We start from the raw sequence: 26,804 nt of genomic DNA on the forward strand, positions 1-26,804 counted from the left end.
CTACACAGAAAAAAAAACCTTAAGTCCCAAGGGGAGAGTCAAGTGGTGCTAGTCATCGTGCTATCTCTTCCCATGTGTTTTCACCAGTTTCCAGAGAAATAAAAATAAAATGCCAGCTCCAGCAGGAACATGATTTAGAGCTTGCTCCCCGGTGCCCCCATGCAAGGCATCACTCCCAGGGCTGCRTGCCCTGCCCCCATCACTGTGCTGCTGCATGGCTGCACTTGAACTGGGTCACTCAAACCATTTGTGTTAAAAATACACCACCACAATCACCAAGAAGAGCTAATTTTAACTCAGATCATCGCAGTGATCCCACTGGGCTATTTTTTCTGACAGTATCTCTGGAAACATGACCTCAATTCATGACCATAACTGCTAATTGAACTCCACCCATCCTTTGCTCATAAAGGAATCCACATATTTGGATGTTAATTCTGGAGTATAATGCTGTTCTCAGAGTTAATGGAAGCCTTTCCATTGTTTGTTTTAGCAGACATCTCTGGGAATGAAAACAGAATTTGGAAAGTTGTATTTTAAATCTCAGTCTGAGATTTACAAAAAAGAGGGGGAAGACACAATATCCAGCACACAACCATAATGACCGGCTGCAGTCCTTGGAACTGTGTTACATCCTCTGCACACAGAGAAAGCTCTCGCACTTCCATAGACATCCTGGGATCTCATACAGCAGAACAGGTCAAGTGCCAGCAGCAAGGTGATACTCAAAGTTAAAGGATCACTTCTCTGCTCCCAGTCCCTGTGGTAGAGGCTAACTGGCAAAATAACTCAGCAATATGCATGTACTGGGTTTCTTTCTTTCTTTCCTTATTGTACAACAAAATGTTACTAAATCAATGTTTATAGACCACAGCATCCCATAACACAAGACTCTGCTTCTCTTACACTGGAAGCTGAATGTACTGTCAAAAGAATGAGGCATATTTTTTTCACAGAAAGAAGAAAATCAGTGAAGTCCATGCCATGTTTACTAGAGGCAGCCTCTACTTGTGGGTTGGTAGTGCCGTGTTACCTCCTGAAATTCAGAGTCACATTTGAATTAAAATCAAAACTGTCTCCAGTTGATGTAAGTCTGTGCTTCTAGACCATCACTAGACTGCCAGCCCATTGCACAAACCCACGCCTTTAACTGGTGCTATTCTGTACAGCTAGAGAATGTTCAGGAAAGCCTTGATGACAGAAATAGCAGCCTGACACAGAGTCAGAAAGAGMTGGACCTGCCACCATGAGAAATGTCTTAGCAGCAGATCTCTGCACCTGCCTTGGTCAACCCATTTCTCTCACTTGACATTTTCTGCATCATTAAATACACCCATAACACTTCAGATAAAAATAACTGCAGTTCACAAGCGTGGTACACAACAGCATGGCACGTTCAGCTGGCTCCTCAGCAAGGTGCCATCCTTTAACCCCAGCTGGTCATTAAATGGCATGTAGCCATTCCCTCACTCCTCCACCCTCTCAGTGGGATGGGAAAGAACATCAGAAAAGATGAAATCCAGGAACTGAGATAAGAACAGCTTAACAACTGAAATAGATTAAAATACAATACTAATAACAGYAAYAACAATAAYAATACTAATGAAAAGGGAGATAACAAAGAGTCAGAGAGGAATAAAACCCAAGAAAGATGAACGAGGCACAGTTCAGTTGCTCACCATCCACTGACTGATGCCCAGTCCATCCCTGAGCACCAGTCAGCAGCTCCTGGCCAACTCCCCACAGTTCATATCCTGTAAATCCACCAGTGAATTTACATACATCTTCCTAACATCTTAATTATATATTAATGTAATTTATCATATGATGCATCATGTTCTGTTACAGACCTGTAGAGATGTAGTGAGACATTTTAGTGGTGTAAACTTTTTAACACCACAGCTGCAGCGACACTGCTGCTGTGCTTGGTGCCCTTCTCCTCGGGGAGCACCTGGGTTCCTTGCTGCACCCTGGAGAACCCCACAGGCTCAGAATGCAGACACCACTGGTGCACCTGGAACTCCTGCACATTTTATATAATGATCTCCGCTCTTGGGACCCTGYGTCTCAGACAAATGAATGATCTTTCTGCCTCATAATGCTGCTTGTAAAATGTGGGTAGGGAATGTGTGAATTATTTTGAGWGCAATATCTACTGCTTAGTAAGACTAATTGCTTTCATCTAATTTAAGAACCATTAAAAATTATAATCGTGTAATATCTTATATTGGTAAAGAACTCTAGAGATCACTTCCCCTTCCTAAGGGAAGCAGGACCCATTTTGAAGCTACATCAGGTTGCTCAGGTCCTGTCAGTTTTGAGYATTTCCAAGGATAGGGACTGCATGTCTCTGGATACTTGTTCCCATATTTGATTTTTCTTCATGGTGAGTTTTTTCCTTCTATTTAATCTTCCTTGGCGCAGCCCATGCCCTTGGCCTCTCTCCTTGCCATTATGCATCACTGTGTTCTCTATTGCCTCCCATCATCAGTTTAAGACTCCCTCAGAGCCTTCTCCAGGCTGAACAAAACCAGCTCTTCTGCTGAGATGACATGGGACATYCTTGTTCCACAACAAGAAAACCCACGTACAATTTAACTGCAGCAGTGCATTCCCTGCCTGTTCACACTGCTGCTATCCAAGCAAAGGAGCCACCACTCCCCATTCATCCACCCAGTACTTCACCATGAACTCCATCACAGTGGAAACACTCACCAACTTTTCCAGCACAGCAGCCCCATGTAATCATTTTCTAACCCAATGTAGTGAAAATGCCTCAGTGAGCTTTAGATTTAGTTATGAAAATGATTGAGCAAACCAAATCATTTTGGTCTGGCTTTGCTCAGGGGATGACTTTGCAGGCAGCTGTGCCAGATGAGCAGAAAAACCCTGTTGGCTGACAGGTAGGTTCATCCAGGTCTAYTGGGAATGCCAAATCCTCATCCCTCTGCAGCCACAGCTCCCACAGGGTGTGTGACACAGTGACAGCTACTTGAGCTCTAACTCCCATAGACTCAGGTTCCTGTGCTTGATAAGAGTTTTTCTCTTGAGGCTTTGTCAAAACTTTCTAAGTCCCCATCAGAGCAGTAATTGTTAACAATAACATTTACACAGGTGTATGAACTTTCCACATGTACTGTTCCTGCTTGCCAAGCAAAATGTTACAAGGATTAAGGAGAAAAATGCAGCAGCACAAGAACTTGGTTAAAGCACACCCATGTGTGCTACGTTCAACCAGAGAAAACAAAACAAGCAAAGGTCTTTTCTAATCCTTAAAGGTTAAGAAGCTTAAGTCAGTCTTGTAAAGACATTTTGTCTTGTCATAGTGGCCTATGAGAAGCCGCTCTAGAACAGAGTAGAACAGCACAGAGACTTAGAGTGATCATCCAGTCCAAGTGACTGACAGGATGCCTGACAGGGATGACCAAAAATTGAAGCATGTTATTAATGGCACTGTCCAAATGCCTCTTAGACACTGAGAGTCTTGGGCCATCAGCCACCTCTCTAGGAAGCCTGGCCCAGTGTTTGAYCACCTTTTTGCTAAATAAAAGGCTTTCTAATGCCTAGTCTGAACCTCCTCTGGTGCATCTTTGAACCATTCCCATGCATCCTATCACTGGATTCCAGTGAGATCAGCACCTCCCTCTCCAARTCCCCTCCTCAGGAAGGTTCAGAGAGCAACGAGTTCACAATTCAGCCTCTTTTTCTCCAAACAACTAGACAACTCCACTCCAGACAGGACATGCCTTCCAGCCCTTCCACCAGCTTTGTTGCCCTCTTCTGGATGCATTCACATCCTTCTTGAATCGTGGGCCCCAGAACTGCTCACAGTGCTCGAGAGGAGGCTGCAGCAGCATTTAGAGGAGGATAATCACTTCCTTTGCTGGTGATACCGTGTGTGATGCACCCCAGGATGCAGTTTGCCCTCCCGGCTGTCTGGGCACACACTGCTGACTCGCCCTGAGCTGCTGCCAGCCAACACCCCCACATCCCTCTGGACACGGCTGCTCTCCAGACTCTCCTCCCCAATTTATATTTGTGCCTGATGTTACTCCATCCCAGGTGCAGAATCTGGCATTTGGACTCGTTGAATTTCATCCCATGAATCACTGCCCAGTATTCCAATCTAATCAGATCCCTTGGCAAGGCCTCTCCACCCCCCAGAGTCGTCAGCACCTCCCAGTTGGGTACTATGAGCAAACTTGCAAACGGGGCACTCAACTGCATACRTATCATTTTAAGTACATTAAACAGAAACATACCCTACAAGGCATCTCCCAGAGATTCTCCAACCACCAGTCTGAACAATAGATGTGTGATAGCCCTTCTGAAATCTGTTGGAAATGTATTTTTGTTTTTAAAACTTCTGCTGAAACAACATAAGTTAAGAGTCAGTCACAGCTGAGGAACTACTTAACTGCCAAGACTTGTGAAAAATCAGCTTGATCCCAAAAGATAGGGGCAAGGTTAAGACAACATGATGAACCTCTCACATGGTCYATGCCCTAGCACTGCTGATTCCAGGACTCAAAAGCCTGTCCAAAATGTCTTCCCCTGTGTCCCTGCAGTGTGCACCTACAGCAGTCAGAGGGAGCAACAGTACCGCTGGAGGAGAGTCAGACTTATTTTGAGGTCTTCAATGCCACACTACAGGTTTTCAGAAGTGTAATACTGATATTTCTCGCTCCCTACATTTTCAAATTGACACGGTTAAACTGGTGCAAGTTCCCATATGCACGATTATCGTGCCTTGGCTTCCATCAAAACAATCAGAAGAAAATGAGAGTTCAGGGTTACAAACTATTTTTTCTGAAGATTGTACATACCAAGTTTAAAATCTGGCCTACTCTCTCTGGCTTACCTCACAAAACTACATTTGCACTAATCAGCAGCCAAGCACAGAGGGAAGAGAGTATTCAACAGTAATCCAACCTGCAAAGTCCAGCTGCTTTAGGTGTAGGTGTGTGTTTGTGCAGGGGAGGCGGGGAGTGGTGAAGGGACAACAGGGCAGCCTTGCTCTCAGCCCAGGAGCAGAGCAGGGCTGGGCCCTCCAGCGCTCCTCTCCCACCAGCACRTTTTCTCCAGAGGCCAGACATGACGCACATCAAAATCTACACAAGTAACAGAACTTCAGTAAGGCCATGACAACACTGCCATCCCTGCACAGAAGAGTGCCAGCATGCAGACACCAYCCTCAGCAAAAGCTGACTGCAACCCACAAACTCAGTTTTCTTGCACTGGGCTGTGACTATGTGTAACTCCCACCAGCTCCAGCGACCTTAATGACAAGACAGAGATCAGAGGAAGCCCTTTGCATTTGACAATGGTTTCTCACCAGCTAAATTTTATATTGCAAATAAACGAAATGAGTCATCAAACAGCCTGAGTGAAGCTCTCTTAGTCTTCACCAAAGTGCTAATTCCACCTCTCCCCCAGTCTGTTGAGTCAGAGCTGTTTCTCCCTCCAGCCCTGCTCCGCTGTACCCTCCAGAGAGGAACTGCAATGTTAATTCTCCCACCATCTCTTTCATGCCTTCAGCCCAATGTCCTCACCTTACCATATGAGTCAGATTTCTGATTCTTTTCTTCCTGTGAAAGGGATTTAGCGGATAAACCCTCATTAATATTATAATTCTTATTAAGAATTCCTTGCTAATGAGATCTGCCAAACACATGACTAGACTAATTTGTACAATGCTTGCTCTCAGCAATACCTGTACTCCAAAGTTCTGATGTCCATCAATTATCCAAAGCACTAGTACAAATCTTCTGACATAAACAAGGACAATACTATTTCCACAGAATTTAGGAGACAGAGGTCAATTACCTTGACAAAGGTCTTGGCTTCCTGGACCGGCTGCAAGCTACTCATTTCTCATTTTTCCCAGGCACAAACAGGCAGCTGTTGAGACCTGCTTCCATCAGGATCTTTCCACAGAGCAGAAAGATGGGTGAGCAATCCTGCTGTACCTGCTGCAGAGCTGCTGCCCCATCCGACTTTGGACTCTCCACATTGCACCTGCACCTGCAAGTGCAAAACTGCGGAGAGCCAGGTCCATGATCCCCCAGTTGTGCTGACTGCACCAAATGGAGAGGCTGTCCAAGAGCAAGGAAAGACCTCCACGCAGTTCAATATATTCTTTGGCAGAAAACARATTCAAAAGCAGGCTAAATTAAATTATTATTTGTGTAAATGGAATGCCCTGGTTATAGAGTTGTAACCACAGCAATCACTTAAACAAAGCTTTAAAGAAAATATTCCCTYGTTATTAAAATATTGATTCTAGATTCTGATTCAGTTGTTCAATCTTCCYCTTGTTTCTGATCTCAGAGGTGCTGTCTGACTCCAGGTCTTAGAAAATACATGGAAAAGAAAGCGCTCGGCTCAGAGCCACCAAATATCCTCAACAAGTACTTCTGTCTCGTGCCAATAGAATGATGCTTCCTAAATATACAAATACAGAAGGATCACGTTATCATGTGGGGATTGGAAGGTTTGCAACATTATACAAGTCACCAGCTAGCAGGGATGTATCTCGGAACAAGTCTCATGCAATTAAACTAGGCCCACATTAACCACTTTTCAGACACAAGGTATTGCTTCAGTTGGAGCCAGACTAATTTAAAAGTTCAGGCACTGAAAAAATAGAAAATTAGGGGGAMAGGGCTTAAGTATTTGGCATTCGGCAATGTACATTATTATTTAAGTCCTTGATAGCAAGGCCAGATATCCCTCTATCTCCACAGACTCCATTCCAGAGTTATGACTCTTGTATTAATAAGACTCATGCAGGCATTGCACAAAGGCAGCATTGATTTGTTATTCTGTAACTCTATCTGGAAAACCAGGGAGAATTTTATTTTGAAAAGATCCARCCAGAGCTTTTTATTTTTTTCCACTGCCTATTAAATGAGTATGTAGCCAGGAAAATGGGACACAGAAACCGTAAGATGGATGTGATCTGCACACGTGTTTTTCTCACAAGAAAACAAGTACAGTGCATGTTTGACAAAAGGGAGTAGCTTCAGGGTTACRTTATATAATGGAGCTGAATGCAAACTCTTGAACATACAGCACTTCAGGGAGGTACATTAGGAAAGGTACAAAAAGGAAAGTATTCTCCTCATGGGAGGAAATTTCTTCTTGAAACATGATTTGAGAATCTCTCCTGGATGGCACCAGTTGGTTTGGCTCTGCAAAGTAGCCAACGCGAGCTTCAGATYTGGTGGTCTGAGGATTAAGGAGCTATTCCTGCTGCTTTAGCTTCTCTCCACATCCCACTGATGTTGGTTGGACATCACTGAATGAAAAGCAAACAGTGACTAACAGATGTACTGAAGGCCAAAAAATATTAATGTATCAAGTCAATGACAAAACACTGCAGCAGCTGCTGTTTTGGAAAGCAAGTTTTGTTTTATATGGCCAGGTTCAGAATGAACAGAAATTGTTTCACAGAATACTGTCAGAATAGAAACCAAACACAAATTTATYTGTGTGAAACCTGAACATGTATTTTAGGTGCACACACCCACACACATATGCAGCCTGAATAGTTCATTCCCCTCCTCTGACACAATCAGGGATGCCTTTAAGAGGAGTATGAGCCCAGGCAYGCTTCTAACCCAAGCTGCCTGTGCCACACCCCCCCTATTTTAACTATATTGTATCATGTAATGGCTTGAAAAGCGTTTTTTTTTCCTGTGACTTTTCCCTTCCTCTACATTTTCACAACGCTCTTCAGTTTCTTTTAGCAATAGTCAACACAACATATCAAACCTGAAATTCTGTAGTCTAGTGCTCAGCACCAGACTGCAGTAATTAAGCTAGGGGAACCGTCTCCCCAAAAGATTAGTTCTCATTTAGTTTTCCCACAATGGCTTAAGGTTTAAACCACAGCCTAAGATCCTTTCAGCAAAATATCAATACAGAACCACTGCACTCACTTGCAACTGGCTGATGGCAGCTTATTTACATTCCCATCTCATGAACAGATACTTGTACTTTAAGCAGCAATTATCCAGAGGGCTTTTCACAACACACGTACAGGTTGTCAATTTCAAGGTCGTTCAAACGAGCCGCAGTATCTGCTTCCAAATTTAAACCTGCACAGCTACAGTGGGCTCTTTAGAGAGTGTTTCCAAATCTCCAGATCCCACCTCATGTCTCCCCAGCTGCAGTAYTCCTTCCCTCCCAGCAGTATTTGCTTTACCTTTTGTATGCCCAGATGGCCTTGATTGCTTGCATCCTTCCTGAACTTCTCTGTGGCAATATGTAGAGGCTGAAAAATCATGCTGTAAGCATATGCAGCAAGGCTGGCTAAAATGCATGATTCGATGATTAGTTACACTCTTGAAAAACCTTACAGAGGAAGCAAGGATTTGCAGCTCGRTTTCGGAGATGAAGTGTTTTGTCGTAATGTGGGAAACCCTTTTGCCCTAGTGCTGCCCTATTGTGCTCTCCCCTCCAGCAGCTATTCTGGTATTTCACAGGCAACAGAGGGCATATTTCCATTAACACACTGAACCAGAAGTTATGGATTCAGCACTCARTCCTCCATTCAGCCCCACAGGCAGCAGCTGGCACAGCTGACAGGAGCTCCTGAAACTGCTCCTGCAGGACTCGCTGTGCTACAGAAAGAGCATTTCTGACATCAACAAAGCCAACAGGACTTCAGTTTGGCAAGGCCACACACCACACACCCCACCACCACCCTTGTAATACAACAGTCTTSAAAATGACAACAACAAAGCTCCATTTTAACTAAAACCAAAAACCCGGGTTTACTGTGCCCTTTAAGGCAACTGGAGTAATTCTACAAAGAGCAGGTGTAAGAAACTACTCCAGAGAACAGGGAAAAAAGAACCCACACCATCAGCTGTCTGGTATTTATTACTTTTTAATACAGAGAACTCACAACAAAATATTCTCTAACAACACACGTAAATGATATCATAACCAATTATTTTAATTTCATCAACATTCATTTGCTATGTACATATTCTTCCATCTGCAAAAGTGCAATCCAAGAATGTCTCAACAAGAAACCTTTATGGACAAGTATATTTTTGAAGGGTTTTCTCACCAGTGGCCTTACAACATGTTTGTCCTTGGTTACTTGGTACAGCAAAATGAAGAATACATGGGAGGGGGGAAAAAAAAAGGAAAGAAGAAAGAAATTGGGCTAGATGCCTCCCTCGTAGGATTATTCCTTACTTTTCCAATTAAACTTATTATGAATATACTGTTCATTACTGGAGATGTTAATGTAAATAGACTATAGGACAGTCTATGGTCTGGCTATAGAACACTGTAGTTTTAATGACTCTGCAGCATTAGACAGAACAACAATTTCAGGCTGTTTACATTGGTAGATGTCAAATTACACATCAGCATGTAAAAGATGTCCATTTTGTTAGTTACGGTTATCAAAATTTATTTGTAGACATCTTACTGATGGATGAAATAATTTTTACACATCCACAATATGAAGTCTACCTAAATGCAAGCCTCTCCTATGGAAAGGAGATTTAACTACTGGAAAGAAAAGCATTTGCACATGCAACCCCTATTACTATCACAAGGAGTATCGTGCACTTAAGAGCAGAATGAACCTCCAAACCCAGAGGACTGCATTGTCGCTTACAAAACATGTTTCAGGCAAATTTAATTTGACCACAGGCCAGCTTAAAAAGAACACACAGCATCAGAAAAATGAAATGCAATGAATCAACTGGCCAAATAAGCAAAGCAAGCAGCTCCCTAGCTAGGGAAGTCATTTCCCTTTTAATGTATTTATAAGCTCATGACTACTTCCAATGCTTGTTTGGACAAAAAGCAGAGACACCGTGGTCTAGTTTAACTTCCAAAGTAGTCACTGGGTCCCGCAGAAATCACATTTGCGCTTATACCTCTGCAAAGCCCAGGAAACTCTCATAGCCAAAGGTGAGGCTGACCGCTTGACTGGAATCTGCATGTTACAGAAAATACCGCATTTTGCAGTAACCCAAGAGCAGCTTTCAGTACCAAGGAGAAGCRGGGAATGCCCCTACAAATTGGGGATAACTTATGTTGGAGTGGAAGTTCAGAGGAATCTTTCTGCAGCTCAGCTGGTTTCCCCTGAGGATCATTTTTACAGTGCTATGTGTGCTGCTAGCCTCCACTTGAGAGATATGTTTTCCAAGAAAACAGGCATTTCCTCATGCTTTCCTCTTCCCATTTTCTCAGCCTGCTCCATTCCTGGTTTTGACTTTGAAATATTGTACAATCTCTCATAGACTTGTTTTTAAAGCTGGCTATACTCCATTTATTCAATATCTACTGATTTTTGATTGTCACACACACAGGTCTAAAGAGGCATCCAAGAACTTAAAGGGCAGAATTCTAAATTAGGCTACTCTAAGGGAAGTAAGCAAACAAGTATCTAGGACAATTCCAGATCCCACTTCTTCCCTACCATGTGCATTGCACAGTGACACCTTCCCTCACCACTGCACCAAAAAGTGGGCACACAGTGCCATGTATTCTATGTGGGAATCGACATCCCAGGCTCATGACATGTGTGMCTGGCACTTAAGACCGAACCTACAGTAAGAGATGTATGCTTTAATTGCTTCTCATTACAGGAGCTTTGTCTTTGCTGCRTGATTTCAGGCTGCTGGGACAGCCGCTGCTGTGTCTGGTCTGGTTCTCAAGGTACCACCAGGCAGCACAACTCCAACCCTGTTARCCACCCTAACTCCAGCAGGCTGCTCAACGCACATCAAAGCTGAAGGGCTCATCCTTCTGGAGGAGTTAATACAAATTATAATTTGATTGCTCTCCAAAAGGGAAGTCTACACTGCAAAAGTAAACAGGTTTTATCCGCTGGAAACCTTCCTCCTGCCCAGCTAGGTCCAGGCCAGGTCCTGCTCCTATGGACAATGGTTACAGTGCTGGTCCCGGTGCAGCTGATCTTGGTGTAACTTTGTGGTAGCCACAACAGGACAGTGTTAGAAGTCTTTTAAAGTCCTTCCCATAATTCTCCCAGAAGAAGGAACAGGTTTTCTGAAAACCGCTGCAAATGGGAAAACTGCACAAAAACCCCAAGAATATGTTCCAGGCCCAAAACTAAACCCGGGAACATGGACAGAAGGAGAGGAGCACCAGTGGTGAAGGCTACCACAGCTGCTAACTCRGCTATTCAGATCAGCACTGAGCTGGGTGGCATCTAAGGACACTGCCACTCGAACTAGCAGCAAGTCACCTGTGCCAACATAAGCGCTCTGTGCAGCTTGAATATTACTTGAAGAGTAGCTGCTGCTAAAAGGAGCTAACTCTGCAGTGAAGACAGCCAGGAAATAAAACTCTGAATTCGGCATTTTTACACACAAAGAAACACGGATATTCCGCTTGAGATTTATGTGCACTGTAATTTCTTAATTTAGCAGAAAGTGTAATTCTCAGTCCAACATAGGAAAAACATTATTTTGGCTTCTGACTTTTCTGTTTTCTCTCCCAGGGTGGCAGACTATCAGGGCCATTTTCAAGAGCRTGATTTCAAGAGATACTCTGAAAAGATTCTAATTTGAAAAACAAGAAACTTCAGAAGAAACAAAAAATAATCCCACCATGTAAACAGAAACAAAACCCACACTTCTCAAGTGGACAAACATTTCATAAACACACTATCGAGAAAAGTAAAAAACCAAATGTCCCCTAAATCTCAACTGATTTGAGAAACCAAGCAAAAGGTTAATGACCTATTTTAAAAATTTTATTTAGGGAAGGGAGAAATGGGAATCAAGAAACAACWACTGCAGAGTCTACAGGGCCAAGCTTTCTGATACAATTTCACTGCTTAATGCAGTCTATTATATACAGCACAGAGGCATGTAGAAAGTAAATACRCTAAGTTTGCTTTCTTAAAACATCTCCGTGTTTTTAGATCCCAAACTGAACACAATTTTGAAAGACGAAGGTGCATTAATTAATCATTTTAAAAAGTGATGACATGTTTTGTACTCAATACCTCTCAGCTCTCACAGGTCTGAGGGCCCAGATCCCACTTCATGGTTCACCTTTGTGGAAGGTCACAGCAGCCTGCCGCAGGCAGCAAAACCTCAGCCCCAGCAGGCACATACAAACACATCCCTGCTCAGCTCAGCCAGTTCCTTCCCTAAAATGTCTGTGAAGAAATACCTTTAAAAAAAGCATTTTAAAATCTCCAGCTTGTTTTGGTATGAGCAGATGACCCAGCTGGGCACATGACAGCCCCACTGTAGCTCAGTGAGGGCAACGCACATCAAACACACATGGCAGGAAGACGCGATGCCAAAAGAACTCATTCAAGATTGCATTTTCTGGCACACATTTACATTCACTTGTCATGATACCTTAGTTTACCCCAGTCGTGGGAAAATCTGAAAGAAAGCCTGCTGAGGAGACTGGCAACATAGGGCCAGCTCCTGTCCCCCTGGGAACCAATGCAAAAGGCTGAATGAATTCAACACTAACAGAATCACTTCTTTCCAAGGATTTCCCATTTCTACCAAGCTGGAGGAACAACCCTATACAATTACCCATTTTCCAACTGGACATATTTCTCTGTCCTGTATGTCTCCCCACACCCTTCATATAAACTGTATTACAATTATACAAAAAATAAACCCAAATCATTTTTAGCTGAACTTTATCCCACACATGGGATATACTGAAAGGCCATTAAATTGGCTTGCCTCCAACCTTCACAGAGATCTTGTCAGGAGGATTCTGGTTTTAACAACATGTATATATACATATTAATATGTACACTGACAAAGAAGCTGCTCTTTCAGTTAGAAAAGAAATTAGATTTCATCACAGAATGAATCCTATAAAAAGATATGTAATAAAGTTGAAATACCCATAAAATAGCTATTACTAAAGCAAAGCTTTCGTCAATAAGCCTCCAAAACTTTAAATGAAGAAAATGGCTTCACGAAGTGGTAATCTAGATTTCCACAGTGAGGACACTGCTGGACGTTGCTGTATTCAGAGAAATACTGCATGCCAATCCGTACATCTATTACTGGCTTCCCACAGTGCTTACAGTTCAGTCGAGCCTGTAAAAAACAAAGAAACAAACAAAAAAAACCTTTTTGAAATAACCACATTCCCCTCAGCTCCTCACCTGTGGAGAAGAAGGTGCCAGAGGCAGTCCCCGTCCTCCCCAGCAGAAGGGGTCAGCCAGGACACTGGCAATAATGGGATGTGCTGGGTAAGGACATTCCTCACCTGGACTGGGAACTCCCAGGCACACCCCATGCCTTTCACATTAAAGACCACCACCAAATTTTGGGGASTGAGTCACCTCCCACTCTGACTGATGGAAGGCAGTGAGTATCAAGGTTTATTAATGCAAATGATTGTTTTGTGCTGCTTAATCTCTGAATCAATTCCTCAAYCCCCAGCACACAAAGTAAATCATTAATGAAGCCCCAAAGCAAAGAGAGAAATTTTATATCGGTGTCATGCAATTCAACCATCTAAGCTGATGTTTGAACACCATCTCTCTATGAAATATATCAGCATTTTAATCTTTTGGCTTAATAAATATACAACTCTATCTACTTTATCAGCACAAGATGGTATTGTGTCACTTTAAGGATCTATTTAAACATTTATAATATGTATCAAGTTATACAAGCTAAACATCACTTCATGAACTATTCTACAAAATCCAACTGAGACAGAAAGAAGCAACATTAACTGGGTGGATATGAGAAATAATTCAAGGTCATAGGWGATGACAGACAGAGCTATTAATATTCAGCTGCTATCAGAAAGTGAGGCTTCAGAAGAAATCCAGCTGAGAAGCACTGCCCATCTGATACAAAGAAAGCAACAGGCAGCATGAAAGCTCAGCAAGCCCTTCGGAATAAAGAGAAGCAGAAGGGATTTGAGAGAGTAAAGGAGTTAAAGAGTAAAGGTGGCAAATGAGCAGTGAGGGCCTGAGCTGCACCGTAGTTTAACCTCACAGCCCGGTACATTAATGAAAGCTTCAGCTCTCCACTGAAAAGAACAAAAAGTATTGTCTAGACCATCTTGATTTAAGGGATTTTCCTGGATGAAAGGAGGAGGAAATTACTAAAGTACTATCCCTGTTGAGACCAGACTCAAAAAAGAAACAAATCAAGAGCTTCACAGCCATCTGCTCTGCTTGAAAAGCAGAAATTTGAAGAAATACAATCCACTACATTATGAATTTTTATGAAATTCTTAAGCAAAGTATTTTCTCCTTTGCTACTGCCCAGCTAAGGGTTAGCAATCTGACAATGGCTGTATTATTCTACATGCAAATCMATGATGTAGAATTAAATATTTTGAATAAAGCATGAAATTATTCAAATAAAATCAGAAAGGCAATTTGGAGTTGTATTATATACGATATTTAAATGTCATTCCTCTGTGTGCTCGGAATCATCTGTAACAATCATGATGAAACAATAATGCTTATTATCTGGCAATCACAGCCACTGCAGCTAATGGTTCTATAGTCAGTTCTTATACCATGTACTGTCACACTGTCCATTAATCACGTAATTAAGGCCCTTGTATAACAACCTCTTAAATCCTGCCTTGTACATTCAACAGAAGCAATTCAGATTTAAGGTTGCTGACTTTTACAAAGGTAGCAAATCAGTATCAGTGTTTTATCTTTAAAAGCTCCTATTTTTCAGAAAGATACAATCTCAAAGACACTAAATGTGGAGGTAATACATCTGTCCGTAGTTATAATTGCTATCAATGTCACCTCAACCAGTAGCAGCAATACCACTTGTCTCTTGAACAACACATTTTGGTAAATACATTACATTTAAAATAAACTGGCATTTTGCATATTGACAAAATGGTATTTTATATTGCTTTCAAGTATGCACATTACCACAAAGTGATGCCAGTGTGAATGGCTGCATCTCTGCAAGGCTCCTGTCCTGACGTAATAACATCAGCTGTGTGCCCAAGCATCTGGAGCGGAGCACTGAGTCATTCCCAGACAAATGGTTTTTTCACAGCTGTCTAACTACCTGCACAGAAGTGCTCTGTCCATCACATGGACAATTCTCTTGAATGCCAACCATCCTGCTGCCCCAGGCACATGTCTGCTCTGGAGTAGCCCAAGGCCTTTGATTTTCCTCTCTCATGATACATTAAGGGAGCATTTAATGAACACTAAATTGCTTCTGGTGGGTGAGTACCATCACCAGGGTCAGCAACAGCAAAKATTAAGAAGAGCTGAGTAATCTCCAAGCACAAAGACAGTTTGGACTTTTCCCTTGATACCTTTTTTGCTACAGTTATGATAAAACACAATTTATGAACTAAAAAACCTGAAAACAGGAAACATCTGCTTGAAATGTGGAACTATATCTGACACCAGTGATACCAGTGATCAAGCATCAGAATTAATTACCAATGCATTTAAAGGGGCTTCATTTAAWAACATAAATATATTAATCACTGAACACTGCAATGACTTTTGTCTAGTTAAAGGCTATTGTAGCTCTTAAGAGAAAGGGACAGAGACCCATCAGCCTTCTTGTATTGCGCTCATAGGTACAGGCTGGAAAAGAAGGATGGAACAAGGAAAGGGAGAAGAGATTCACAATCTTCACTTTATCTAATCAGTTGGAATTTCACCTTGTGAGTGTTATTTATGTACGGTACTAACCTGACAACAGGGAGATGCTGCCAGAATATCGTAGGTATACATAGTTCCCAGCTGATGCCAGCTTCCATCCCATCGGGACTTGCACTTAATGCAGATAATTTTGTGAACCCCTTCTAAGCAGTCTACACAAACAGCATAGAGGTGCATAAGCCTTCCTGTGGACAGAAAAGACACATCTTARGGAGACTAGAAGAGAAGATTAAAATAGACATTTTCTTCATTAGTGATACAAATCAACCTTTCTTTTTCTTTATAAAGAGTGACTGATAAAAGTAAAAAATGCTTCTCTATGGGAAATACATAGGGGTTGACTGAAGCTGTGGAGAAMTCAGGAATTAGTCATCACCCTGCCCACTCTCCCATCATTTGCTGGTAGATCTTAGCAAAATATTTTATAAAAGGAGTTGCTAAATCTCCAAGAACAGATGCCAGGTTAAGCTGTAAGATCAGCTGCTGTGTTTCCAAAACCAGAATTTTGCCCTAGCATCATCCCCACCTGACATAAGAAGGGGAGAAGTGTTGAAGCTTCTTAGCAAACTTGGTACAGATCCATTTAACAACTTGCCAGTATCTTCCAGCAAAGAGGGTACTAAGGACCTAGTATTACCCACAGAAAAAAAAAAAAAAACAGCTAGAATTTTTTTTCATGTACTTTCTTCTGACAGTTTATGAACAGCAAGTATATTGAAAAATATTATAGATTGCACTTACACAGGCTTTAACATGCCATTCAGAACTAYGCATATATCGAGCTCTCTCGTGACCTTAGCCTCTGTATGTACAGTGACTTTCAAAACCTGAGTTATATTTATTTCCATAAAAATCAAGTGGCTCAGACCTGGAAATCAAAGACTTYAACTACTCACATGTGATTAAAATCACCAATACAAAAATCTGAGATCAAATGTCACAAAAATCCAAAAAGCGCTACACAAACTATAAAGATCTAGCGCCTAGATGATATCTATCTAAAGCGCCTAGATGATATCTGACTTATAGTGACTAGAYTGATTTACAGTTTAATAGTTGGCTATTAGAAGTGGCCTGACACAGAGTACTAATCCTGTAACACCACAGATTTTACACTGCTGTGTAAAACAGAGTCAAGCAGCAGTGCAGGCACAGATCAGCAGCAAAACAGGACTGTGTATAACATGTTCACCTTGGATTACAATTTGCGCTCTTTAGCTTCAAAGCACTGAACACATCACAAACTGTAATTCAAGAAGACATGTGTCTTGTAACTCTTCCAGATAAATAGGAACAAAATATTAATAATTTATGATTAGTCTACACCAGACACTTCCGAAATTAATTGTTTAACTTCTTTTGGTTTTAAGCCAACGATTTCAGAAAAACAAGAAAAATTAGACTCTTCTTAAAATACACATACAATATAAACTTGCTAGTATGAGCTAGTATGAGTTATTCTACATTGGCATGCTCRGCTCTAGAAAACACAGTGGGATGAAACCAAAGTGCAAATATAATAAACTCTATTCCTAAAGCAAACACTTGAGAGTGGTGATGTTCAAGTAACTCCACGCACAGAAGCTGCAAGTTATGCACACATAACCTTCCCAATCRGAAGTTCTGCATTGTTTCTGCACATTAAAATACTACATTTGACCGCTGCTTAATTTTCAGAATACTTTTTGTATAGGAAATGAGGCACCTAGTATCTTAAATATACATGAAGTAAAAGAAGTCTGCACTATAAAGAAAATAATAGCCTGGAACAGCACCTTACAGCYTAATTTCATTTCAAAGAGTACTTCTGGTAATAAGCCATTTCACCCAGGACAAGAAAGCAAAAATTTTAACAATTAATTATTCACAGCAACTTGTCTGAACAAATTTTTCAGATATGTCATCCAACAGTTAAGAAGCACTTAAGTTTAAAAAAAATCAGTTTCATTCTTAGTGGCAAATGATAACCAASGATGAGTTTCACTATTACTTAACCAGCTATTTGTACTGATAAAATCACAAGCACATTGTATGATTCCCCACCAAAGCAAATAAGCAGAGTTATCTCACATACATATATAGTCTGTTTATACTGGAACTTTTCTGGCTTTTATATTTACCTATCATTTTTTCTCCTTCAAACACATTAGGCAAGACAGAAACAATAATGTTAGCATGAATACAGCTTAGTGACTTAGTGCACAGTGATTTAAGGAAAGAAAAAAAAAATAAAATACAAAGTTTACTGAGCAAATGTATGTTACATAATACATATTATGACCATGCATGGGATACAATGTATTTTATTGAAAGGTGAGAAACTTCAGTGTTAAAATAYCTCTCCTTAATACCTTACCAACACACGCTTCAACACATAATTCTATGCTTTTGACCACCAAACTAAGAATACTTTCTTTGACTYATTTTAGCCATGCTGACTGCCAGCAGGCTGCAGGACAGGCACGTCTGGACATGCACCCCCCATATCACTTAAGTGTGGGCCACAGCTTTCAGRGAGAGCTAAAGCTCATGCTGGCCCACATTCACTTGTTCCTCTAGGAGAAAAAAAGAAACACATGGCTTGGTGTCAACTCATCTGAGCACTAGGACATGGATCAAGACACAAACACCTTCAAGTCTGGAAAWAAGTCTAAAACATTCACTACTACACTGCTGCTTCAACACAGCATATTAAAAGCTTGCTCTTCCTACATCCAACCTCTCCAGGCTTGTATTAACATAGGCCAGACTATAGACCTTTTCATATTTAAAAAATAATAGTTTGCTATAAAACAAAACTGATACTCTCTAGTCCGAAAGCAGATGAGAAGCACTTCACCCTCATCCGTAGTACAAATTCAACTTTCACCCAGGCTGCAGTACAGCACACTTAAATTTAAAAGGTTGTTTAAAAGATTGATGTGTATCTTGGAGTAAAGCTCACAACAGATAAATSAGCATGCACATGCTCGAGAACAGATTGGCTGGAAAACCTTCCCGTGGTCTACCTAAAAATTGGATGAAAACTTGTTTAGTTGTAAGCCCAAAGACAAGGCATGGGTCTTTCTACACAGCATCTTTTTGTAATTCCTTCTAAGTGTTTMATTCTGATCCATACGAGTATTTTGGACATTACTTCAAGCTTTACAGAACAGYTTAAAAATGCAGAATCGGGATGAAAATCTATAATGGAAGGAACAGGGCACAGAAGGCAGTTCCATCATTTAATGAAACCTAGCATGACTGACAGACAACCTGTACCTTGAAGGTGACAGGGAACATCATATTCAATCTCATCATGTCTCGATGGGCTAAGGAACAGGGTCCCGTCCACCAGGGGAAACTGTTCAAACACTGGCAGCGCCCTGTGGCACAGAGCACAGTTTACAACATTCCTGTGGCTGGCACTGAGAGCAGCAAGGATGAACTTCCGAAGGTCCTCCCCTTGGCCCACTTGGGCATCGTCTTCCATCCTCACATGGAAAGTATTTAATTTGTGCCTGGGGATGTGAGTGAGCAGCTCAGATAGATCGAGCCTTCTGAGAAATTGCACAGGGGTATCGAAGTGTCCTGATCTATGTGCTTGCAAGCCAGCTGCCCCATAATCAAAATGTGCATTCCTGAACATGCCCCCACCAGCCATGTTCTTCTTATGGGGCTCCAGGTGAATGGCATTCTTCAAAAACTCTCCCAAGTATCGTGAGGAACGAGGGCCACTGAAATGCGTGGGGGCGAGGATAGAGTAGCCGGTGGGTGGGGACTGGCCTGGAGAGACACAAGGTGAGCGAACGGCGTAGCTGCCACCCATGACACCCTTCTCTTGGGAGTTCTGCCTGTCCATAGAGTGCCTTCGCTGGAGGTCATTACTCAAGCCTTTCTGGGGCTTGTTGGCAGGCCTGCCTTTTTTGGCCTCTTCTGCTGACTCCGTCATGGACTTTCCCGTACTCTTCTCCAATACTGACTTCTTCTTCTTATCATCCTGCATTCGCTTCACCTGGTACCAGTCCGTGTCCTTCTTTAAATGGCCCTGCCCACACCGACAGGAGCAAAACCGAAAAGCCAGGTCATATCCCTTCTTGGTCCACATGTTTTGGCGACACTGCTTTTCGTTCCAGCTCCTGGCTCTGCCAATGCAATTGAACTGGACGAGGATGCTGCTTTCCCACTCGTAGAAGCACTGAAGGTGCATCCAAGTGCTGTATGGACAATGCTCGTTGTTGCATATAACCTTCTGGTAGTCATCCTTCTCCAGGTCCACTGGCCTTCCAAAGCTACAGATCAGTGGAGTAGCACAAGGGGCCTCTGTGGAAGGTAAAACAGATACATTAATAATTTAATGGCCCATTTATTGCAGCACTTTCTTTTAAACACTGTGATGAACACACACACAAGCTCTTACTAACAACCTGCATTACTGAAGAGCCACAAGCACTAGCTCTGGGTCACTTCAAAAAGCAGTATTTGCCAAAAAGAGATAAGCATGYGAAAGGAGATAAGAAAATGTGGAAATAAAGAAACAAAATTACATTAGAGTCTGTTTAATATTCAAAACCAAAGCACCTAAGAAACATTAGCCTTCCTCAAGCATTTGCGGATACCACTGAAAGGCCTTAAAAAGCAAGAAGAAAGATTTGGGAGAATTTCTGGAGGGCAGCTTTGAAGCTTCAGAGACAACATGGGGAGAACACACAGAGATGTTTGTTTGAAAAACAARTAAGCAATACAGCCCAGCTTTGCAATCACAGGGAGAGGTGGGAATTGATCTTTTCTTTGGGACTGAGCAAGAGACAATAGCTAGGGAGAGAAGAAGGAAGCAGAGGACTTGCAAAAGCAAGACAAACAGCTTACATTGCTAGTACAGAAAGGAGGSCCTTCACTACATTGCCCAAGCAAATACAATTTATATCACCACCACTGACCTTCAGGATAGCTAAATTTCACAAACCAAACAGTTCTACAGCACAGACAGGTTAAAAAAATCCAAATGCATCATGGTAGTTTATCAGTAAAGTAGCAGCTTTGCTATATCCTTGAGCAAAGAACAGTTTACTTCAATTATCTCCCGGCAACAGTATCGGCTTCTACACAAAAAATGCTCTACAACAGAACATTCTGCATTTATGAACCAATGACATTTTCTGGTTCCTCACCAAAGTACCACAGACTACATACAACTCCCATTGCTGACTGCTCTGTTGCAGCTGGGAGGCTCAAAAGCGACTGGAAATTTTCTACTGGAGTTTTTGGAAGAACTTTTCAGATTCTTACTCAAGTATTACAAATATTTCTTCTCCATATTTCTGCCTTCCTAATTCTCTCACTTCAACAGAAAGTACTGCCCCAACAAGGCTGGCAGGCTGCCTTTTAACCTTTGTATGACTGCTTTCAAATATTAGGTTTCTTCAGGGTCCTCTGTGGTCAAGGGCTGTCTCATCCCATGCAAAACACAGCAATCAGCTTCCTGAAGTTCCCCACTCTCAGCCAGAGCCCCAAGACTTACAGCAGAGGTGCACAGACCCTTGAGGAGAGYGACTGCCACAATTGAGGTTTTTTCCCTTAGGACTTTAAATTTCTATCTGATGAACAGGTAAAAAAAAAAATCACTCCTTTGCATTGTTTTTTTGCCCATTCTTGTCACTGTTAGCACAAATAACACAGCATAATTTGCAGTAGAAAGAAAGATTTTATGCTGCTACATGTACTGTGACTCCAACTCTCAGTATGAAATACAATATCCACCATCACCTGTCCTACAGCAGCAATACACAAACCAGGTGCTCYACAACAACAGAACTTTGCCACGCTAGTGGTTTTGCCCCTTCCCAGCAAGTTTTAGGAAAAGACTATAAACAAACAAAATTTTCAAGGCTACCTTCAGTAAATTCAAGATTACTGTATTTCTTAAAACTTATGTACACAGAAGAAACAAGCACAAAAAGCACAGAAAAACTTTCCTGAGCCGTTCCCTGGAAGATGCCACATCCTTAATTTCTTTGTCTATGTTTCTAATGCCAGAAGTGGCACAGCTGCAAGAAGAATTATTCTGCAACACCTTTCCTTCAGGCCTATAAATTGCAAGCAAAATACATTCCCAAATGACTACCTCTAAAGAAGAAAAAGCTTATTTCATTTCAAAATATGGACTTTTTGATCATTAAAAACAAATTACCAAATTGGAGAGAGAAGAGATAAGAGAGGCATTCCCTAGACACTCTTTGGAAGCTCCTTCTATACACGTGAGAAATACATTGTTATGGGTGTCTCATGTCTCTGAGAAGCCCACTAAGAATGTGAAAGTTTTGAGAAGCCTTTGAGAAACACCTATTTTATTGGCTACCAATGATTAATTTTACTCCACTATTTTACTCTATTATTGAGTATAATGTTACTGGCCAAGAGCAGAAGTGATAATTTGCCTGTTCTGAAACAAAATCTGTCAGTTTACCAGTTCAGAGAGTTTTTCCATTCATTCTCCCAGACTTCAAGTCATTCTACCAACAGAACAAGCATCTCTGCRAAGTTTTTCTTCATTGTCAGTCTTTCTTTCATCATATTTAAGGTCTGAAAGTATAGTTCACWATGATAGCATCCTTAAGCAATTTACCTCAGAGAAGCCAGTCAAACTGAACCCATGAGTCATATRTGAGGCAAGGTACTGGACGCACCGATAGGAGCAATTCTCACTTATGCATTTCCTGTATTCATCTATTTCGGTACATACTCCTTTCCACCATTGCAAGAAGGCAGCAAAAAAAGAACATGCCAAAAATCCGCTTATACTCTCACTGTGTATCGGAGAGTAAATGTTCTAACAGTTTCAGGTATAATTATAGCTGACAGCCGAGAAAGTACTACACAGACAAGTCTAGAATTGAATAAAGACACTATTCTTGTTCATCCATACTGGCACAGTTAACTGACTAAAAAAAGGAAAGCGTTTCCTTGATTAGCCTTTGAACACGTTTCTGAATTTGTATGCAAAAACATATGATTTCTATCCCCCTAAAAAGTTTACAAACTTTTCACTGTGTGGACAAAAAATTAAATTAATAAAGTAAGTGACTGAAATACAAGAACAATTACCACAGCCCATGTACTCCAATGTACTCCACAGAATATGCCTACAATTACTTAATTATGATCATGCACTGGGTGTCTAGAGGCTAAAATAAAGGCAACTTCCAACAGACTTTTTTTCCCCCTTTTCCTAGTTGGCCAATGGAAGTACTATGGAATGAAATGTTCTCCAGTTTCTCCTTGAGGACTTACAAGATGCCAGATTACCTGAGGAACTTCCCACACAGCATAACTATGAGCAAGAAAAGGCAAAGCTCCAAGTTCTGGACAGCGATGTCTTCTTCAACATTTAACTAGATGATTACGAACTTTTCACACATTCCCTCATCTGATCTTTTACCTACCCAGTGTGAACTGGCTGGTCACAAAATCACCATAGCAAAAGCAGGTCTAGAACAGCTGGAAGACAGCAACAGAATTAACAAAAGGCTTCCCTCAGGCAAAAGATTTCCATGAACTTTTAAATGGTGGCACTGAGATTGCTTTGGAAAAACATCATTGCTAAGAGAAGAAGAGAAGCCGGTCTCTACTCGCTTCTTCTGGGGACTCATCTGACATTTCACCACTGTTGCTGTAGATGCATAGGAAATACTCCAGGAAACTAACAGGTCTGTCTGCCATATTGCCATGCTCCACAGCACAGTTTATGCCATGCTAGTCAAAGCACCTTCTTCCACTGATACAGATTTGCTATTATCAAGTCTGCTGTTTGGAGAAGGCCTTGATTAACTGCTACAGTACTTCCACAACAGAAACTGTGAAGCCCAGCACGGGCTAATTTGTCTTCTAATTTCTCTCGGTACAAAGTTCTACCACTTCTGCAGTTTTCCTGTATTTAAGAAARCAGAAGACTCCACTACCTGAAAAGCATGCAAAAACCTCAAGCCAGCATTTGGTTTTGCCTGACATTTCAAATTCCAGCAGGTGTATCTGTACAGAACAGACTGCAGGAYGGAAAATCACTTGCAGACTACTCTGTACCCATGTCTCCTGCCAGACATAACCACGCCACATGTTCCTGCATAAAGAACAAATGAGAAACAGAAAACAGCATTTTTTTTGTGCAATTTTCCCAGTTCATGGCAGTAGATATGCCGCAGGAGCAAAAGTGACAGCATTCAGATAAGAAAGGGAACCACAGCTTAGCTAATGTGAAGAGCTCTTCCCATCAATTCATATCCTTGAAAGTGGTCTGGGTTGTTTAATCACCATTTTATAAATGAGACAAAGCCACTATTTCAGTATTACAAAATTTTAAAAATTCTTGTTATCAAGTCTTTGTACTTCCCGTAATTAAAAATGCACTTTGAGTTACTCTTCAAAAAGACAGAGTTAGACTAATGCCCTAATGTTCTATGATCACACTGTTAACAATTACTGTAAAGAGAGATTATGAAGGGAAGTAAATACAAATTACATGGCCAAACTGTCCATCCRTACCTGCAGCCCAAGCTGGTTTGTCACCTAAAATATAATTTCTTTCCAAGTAGATAACAGCTCAACAGGTTTTTCGTTTCCAAAGCTACAAAACTGAACTTCAGGGAAAATGAAACATTACACGGCATCAGAGCAACATCCATTCTCCTAGCAGCCCCTTTGAAAAGAATGCTGAAATAACGATGAAAGAACTTCTATTTAACTCTCAGTTTCAGGATGGTTTCACAGCTCTAGGAGAACAAAACAAGACAGCATGCAGTATTGTGTAGCAGAACAGCTTCAACGTAGGCTGTCAAGTTGCAACTACAAGCGCATGCTGCTTCTTCCAAGACGTTATGTTTCCACATAAAAAAATAAATGTTTTCTCATATTCCTTTGCAGTGATTTGGAACAGTGAATCTGAAAATAGTTGGAAGGAGCGGTAAATAAATGTCTTCTAAAACAGAAATAACATACAATATTCCAAACACACGTACATTYGTGCAAAGATAGCTCACTGATAAAACAAGCTTGTGTTTTATGTTTGACAGAGCCACCAYAACATTAACTTTTCCTTCAAAAATGAGAATATGACAGAAGACTGCAAAGAAGCTGGATTGGGTTGTTTGGCTTTTTCTCAGTTTTTCTGTTCAGGTTTATAAACATCCATAAAAGCCAGGAATAGGAATAGAAATAGAACATCTGAGAAGTAACTCTTTCAACATAAAAAAAAATCCTCCCACATGAATTGGTTGTACCTTCTAATAAAAAAGGAAGGGAGTACATGAAGACCATCCTTCCCATTTTATGACCCAAATGAAAGCAGCAGCAGAACAACAGCTGCCTAAGGAACTCCCCTCCGGTGAAGTATATTGAGGAGAATGTTGTTTACTTCTGTTTACACACCCATCATAAAACCAAAGATGCACGCAGCAAGCCAAATGCAATGATTCCATGGCTTCAGTTTCGTGACTGCTCTCATTTGTTCCAAGTCCTCAATGCGGATGCCTAMAGCAAAATTCGCTCTCCCCCTGCTACGCTCCCACATTATCCATTGCGTTAAGCACCAGAGTTTTTCAGTCAGTGGACAGAAACAGATAATTATTTTCYGTACTCGTCAGCATAGGTTTCAGCTCACTGCACAGATTTGCCATCCCTGGTAAAACTCAAGGGAGGTGTTAAACATGTGAGGATGGGGGCAGAGGAGAGGGAAGTGYGGTGGCGGCAGGAAGAGACAGCCCTACTGTCATCTTAAAGCAACCCTCAGGCAACAGTAGGTTCTTACGGATCTGGAAGRAGAAATTATCCCCAAATAAAGGATAAGGTCTTGGCACTGGATTGCTTGCAAGACACTCACTATGGCTTGTTCTTGGTCTACTGTCGCTCTAGCACCTCTTCATTGTGCCAAGGACACACTAGCTGCCAGCAAATTACCTAGGCCAGAAAGGTTCCTGTGGGGGACACACTTTGAAAATCAAGCATTTTAACCTCTACCCTGCTTTCTCATGAACACTGCTCTCTTCACAACCTTACACAGCTAGGAATTGTTCACTCTGCCAGCCTGAACCAGAGCTGAGTCATTCCTGTGGAAGGCTGCTCCCTATCAACCATCTGCATGAATCTTCTGAATTTCCTCTGCCATCAGCACAGCTTTATTTTAATTGAAGTCATACAATACCACTGTGCTAACACTGTAATGCAGCTGTAGAAAATAAACCACCACCACAACAAAACAGACAGAAAGAGAAAACTTGAATTAATTGTCTGATGTATTTGCTTTGCTGAACCTTGTAATACAATCCAATATTCCAAAGATTACCAACACATGACAAAATAGTATTGTCGTACTCATAACAGTTAAACAGTACAAATAATATGGCAATACAGAAATGATCAGGCCACTTTTCTAAGAGCTTAAGTGCAGCAGAAGAACGCAATGAGAAAAAATGTCTCAGAAGCTTWTCCAAAAGGCAGGCTTGGATCTTCAGTGAGCAACAACAAATAACAGCTCACATACAGTAAGAGAAGTCTTTCAAAACAGCTCGGCTCGGGCTTATACTGGTAACACTCACTGTTGATGACTGGTATCTCTTCAAAACTTCTTAAGCAATCTTTGCTGAATGATAAAGATGAAAGTTTCCAGGAGGATTCTCCAGGAGGGAAGGGGAAAAAACAAGACAGCAGTACCTGGTAAGCCACCCTGAACACAGGCTTTTTCTGTGCCATACGACTCCCTCAAGCTCTGGGAAAGAGACGCCAAGGCCAGCAGTCCATTCTCAATGTGCGACAGAGCCACGGCCATCGCAATGAGGAGTTGTCTGGAGTCAGTCTGGCTGACAGCTTCACATCTATTACACACCTAGATATTGACAATCTGTGCCAATAGGTGCTGATCCAGGGCTCAGTCCCACCCTCAAGGACCAGGCAGCCACAGGCAATACCTACTCTCAGAAGGGACTTAGAGAGAACAAAGCCATAAGCAGCCCARCTCCCTCACATGCTCCACCCTACATGCAAGATGTCATTAATTCTATTAAGTGAGCAGTAACTTAAAGTGACTACCTTACCCTAGAAAAGATTTCAGRTAATTTGGAACTACCAAACCCTGGTTCACCTGAGAACTGAGGTAATGTGATTCCCAGAGGGCTCAACA

The 26,804-nt window shown here is 41.5% G+C and overlaps 1 protein-coding gene across 1 annotated transcript; it reads right to left on the reverse strand.

Annotated features, from left to right (window-relative positions):
- Window positions 1-8,750: 8,750 nt before the first annotated feature.
- HECA (hdc homolog, cell cycle regulator) lies at window positions 8,751-26,541 on the reverse strand. The gene is made up of 4 exons (XM_057370892.1): window positions 26,339-26,541; window positions 18,920-19,960; window positions 15,689-15,843; window positions 8,751-13,079 (listed from the first exon to the last, which is right to left on the reverse strand). Exons 1-4 carry the CDS (start codon window positions 26,451-26,453, stop codon window positions 12,915-12,917), a joined length of 1,476 nt encoding a protein of 491 aa, XP_057226875.1. The 5' UTR covers window positions 26,454-26,541; the 3' UTR covers window positions 8,751-12,914.
- Between the last annotated feature and the right edge of the window lie 263 nt (window positions 26,542-26,804).

The sequence above is a fragment of the Malurus melanocephalus genome, unplaced genomic scaffold (genome assembly GCF_030028575.1).
Source record: "Malurus melanocephalus ecotype Western Australia unplaced genomic scaffold, MMel_1.1 scaffold_136, whole genome shotgun sequence".
Taxonomy (NCBI): Eukaryota; Metazoa; Chordata; class Aves; order Passeriformes; family Maluridae; genus Malurus; species Malurus melanocephalus.

Coding starts and splice junctions, on each gene's coding strand:
- HECA (XM_057370892.1), bottom strand. CDS start 26,453: ATGGCCGTGGCTCTGTCGCACATTGAGAATGGACTGCTGGCCTTGGCG. Junction 19,961..26,338: donor TGTTCAGGGTGGCTTACCAG/GTACTGCTGTCT, acceptor TACCTTCCACAG/AGGCCCCTTGTGCTACTCCA. Junction 13,080..15,688: donor CAGCATCTCCCTGTTGTCAG/GTTAGTACCGTA, acceptor TGTTTTTTACAG/GCTCGACTGAACTGTAAGCA.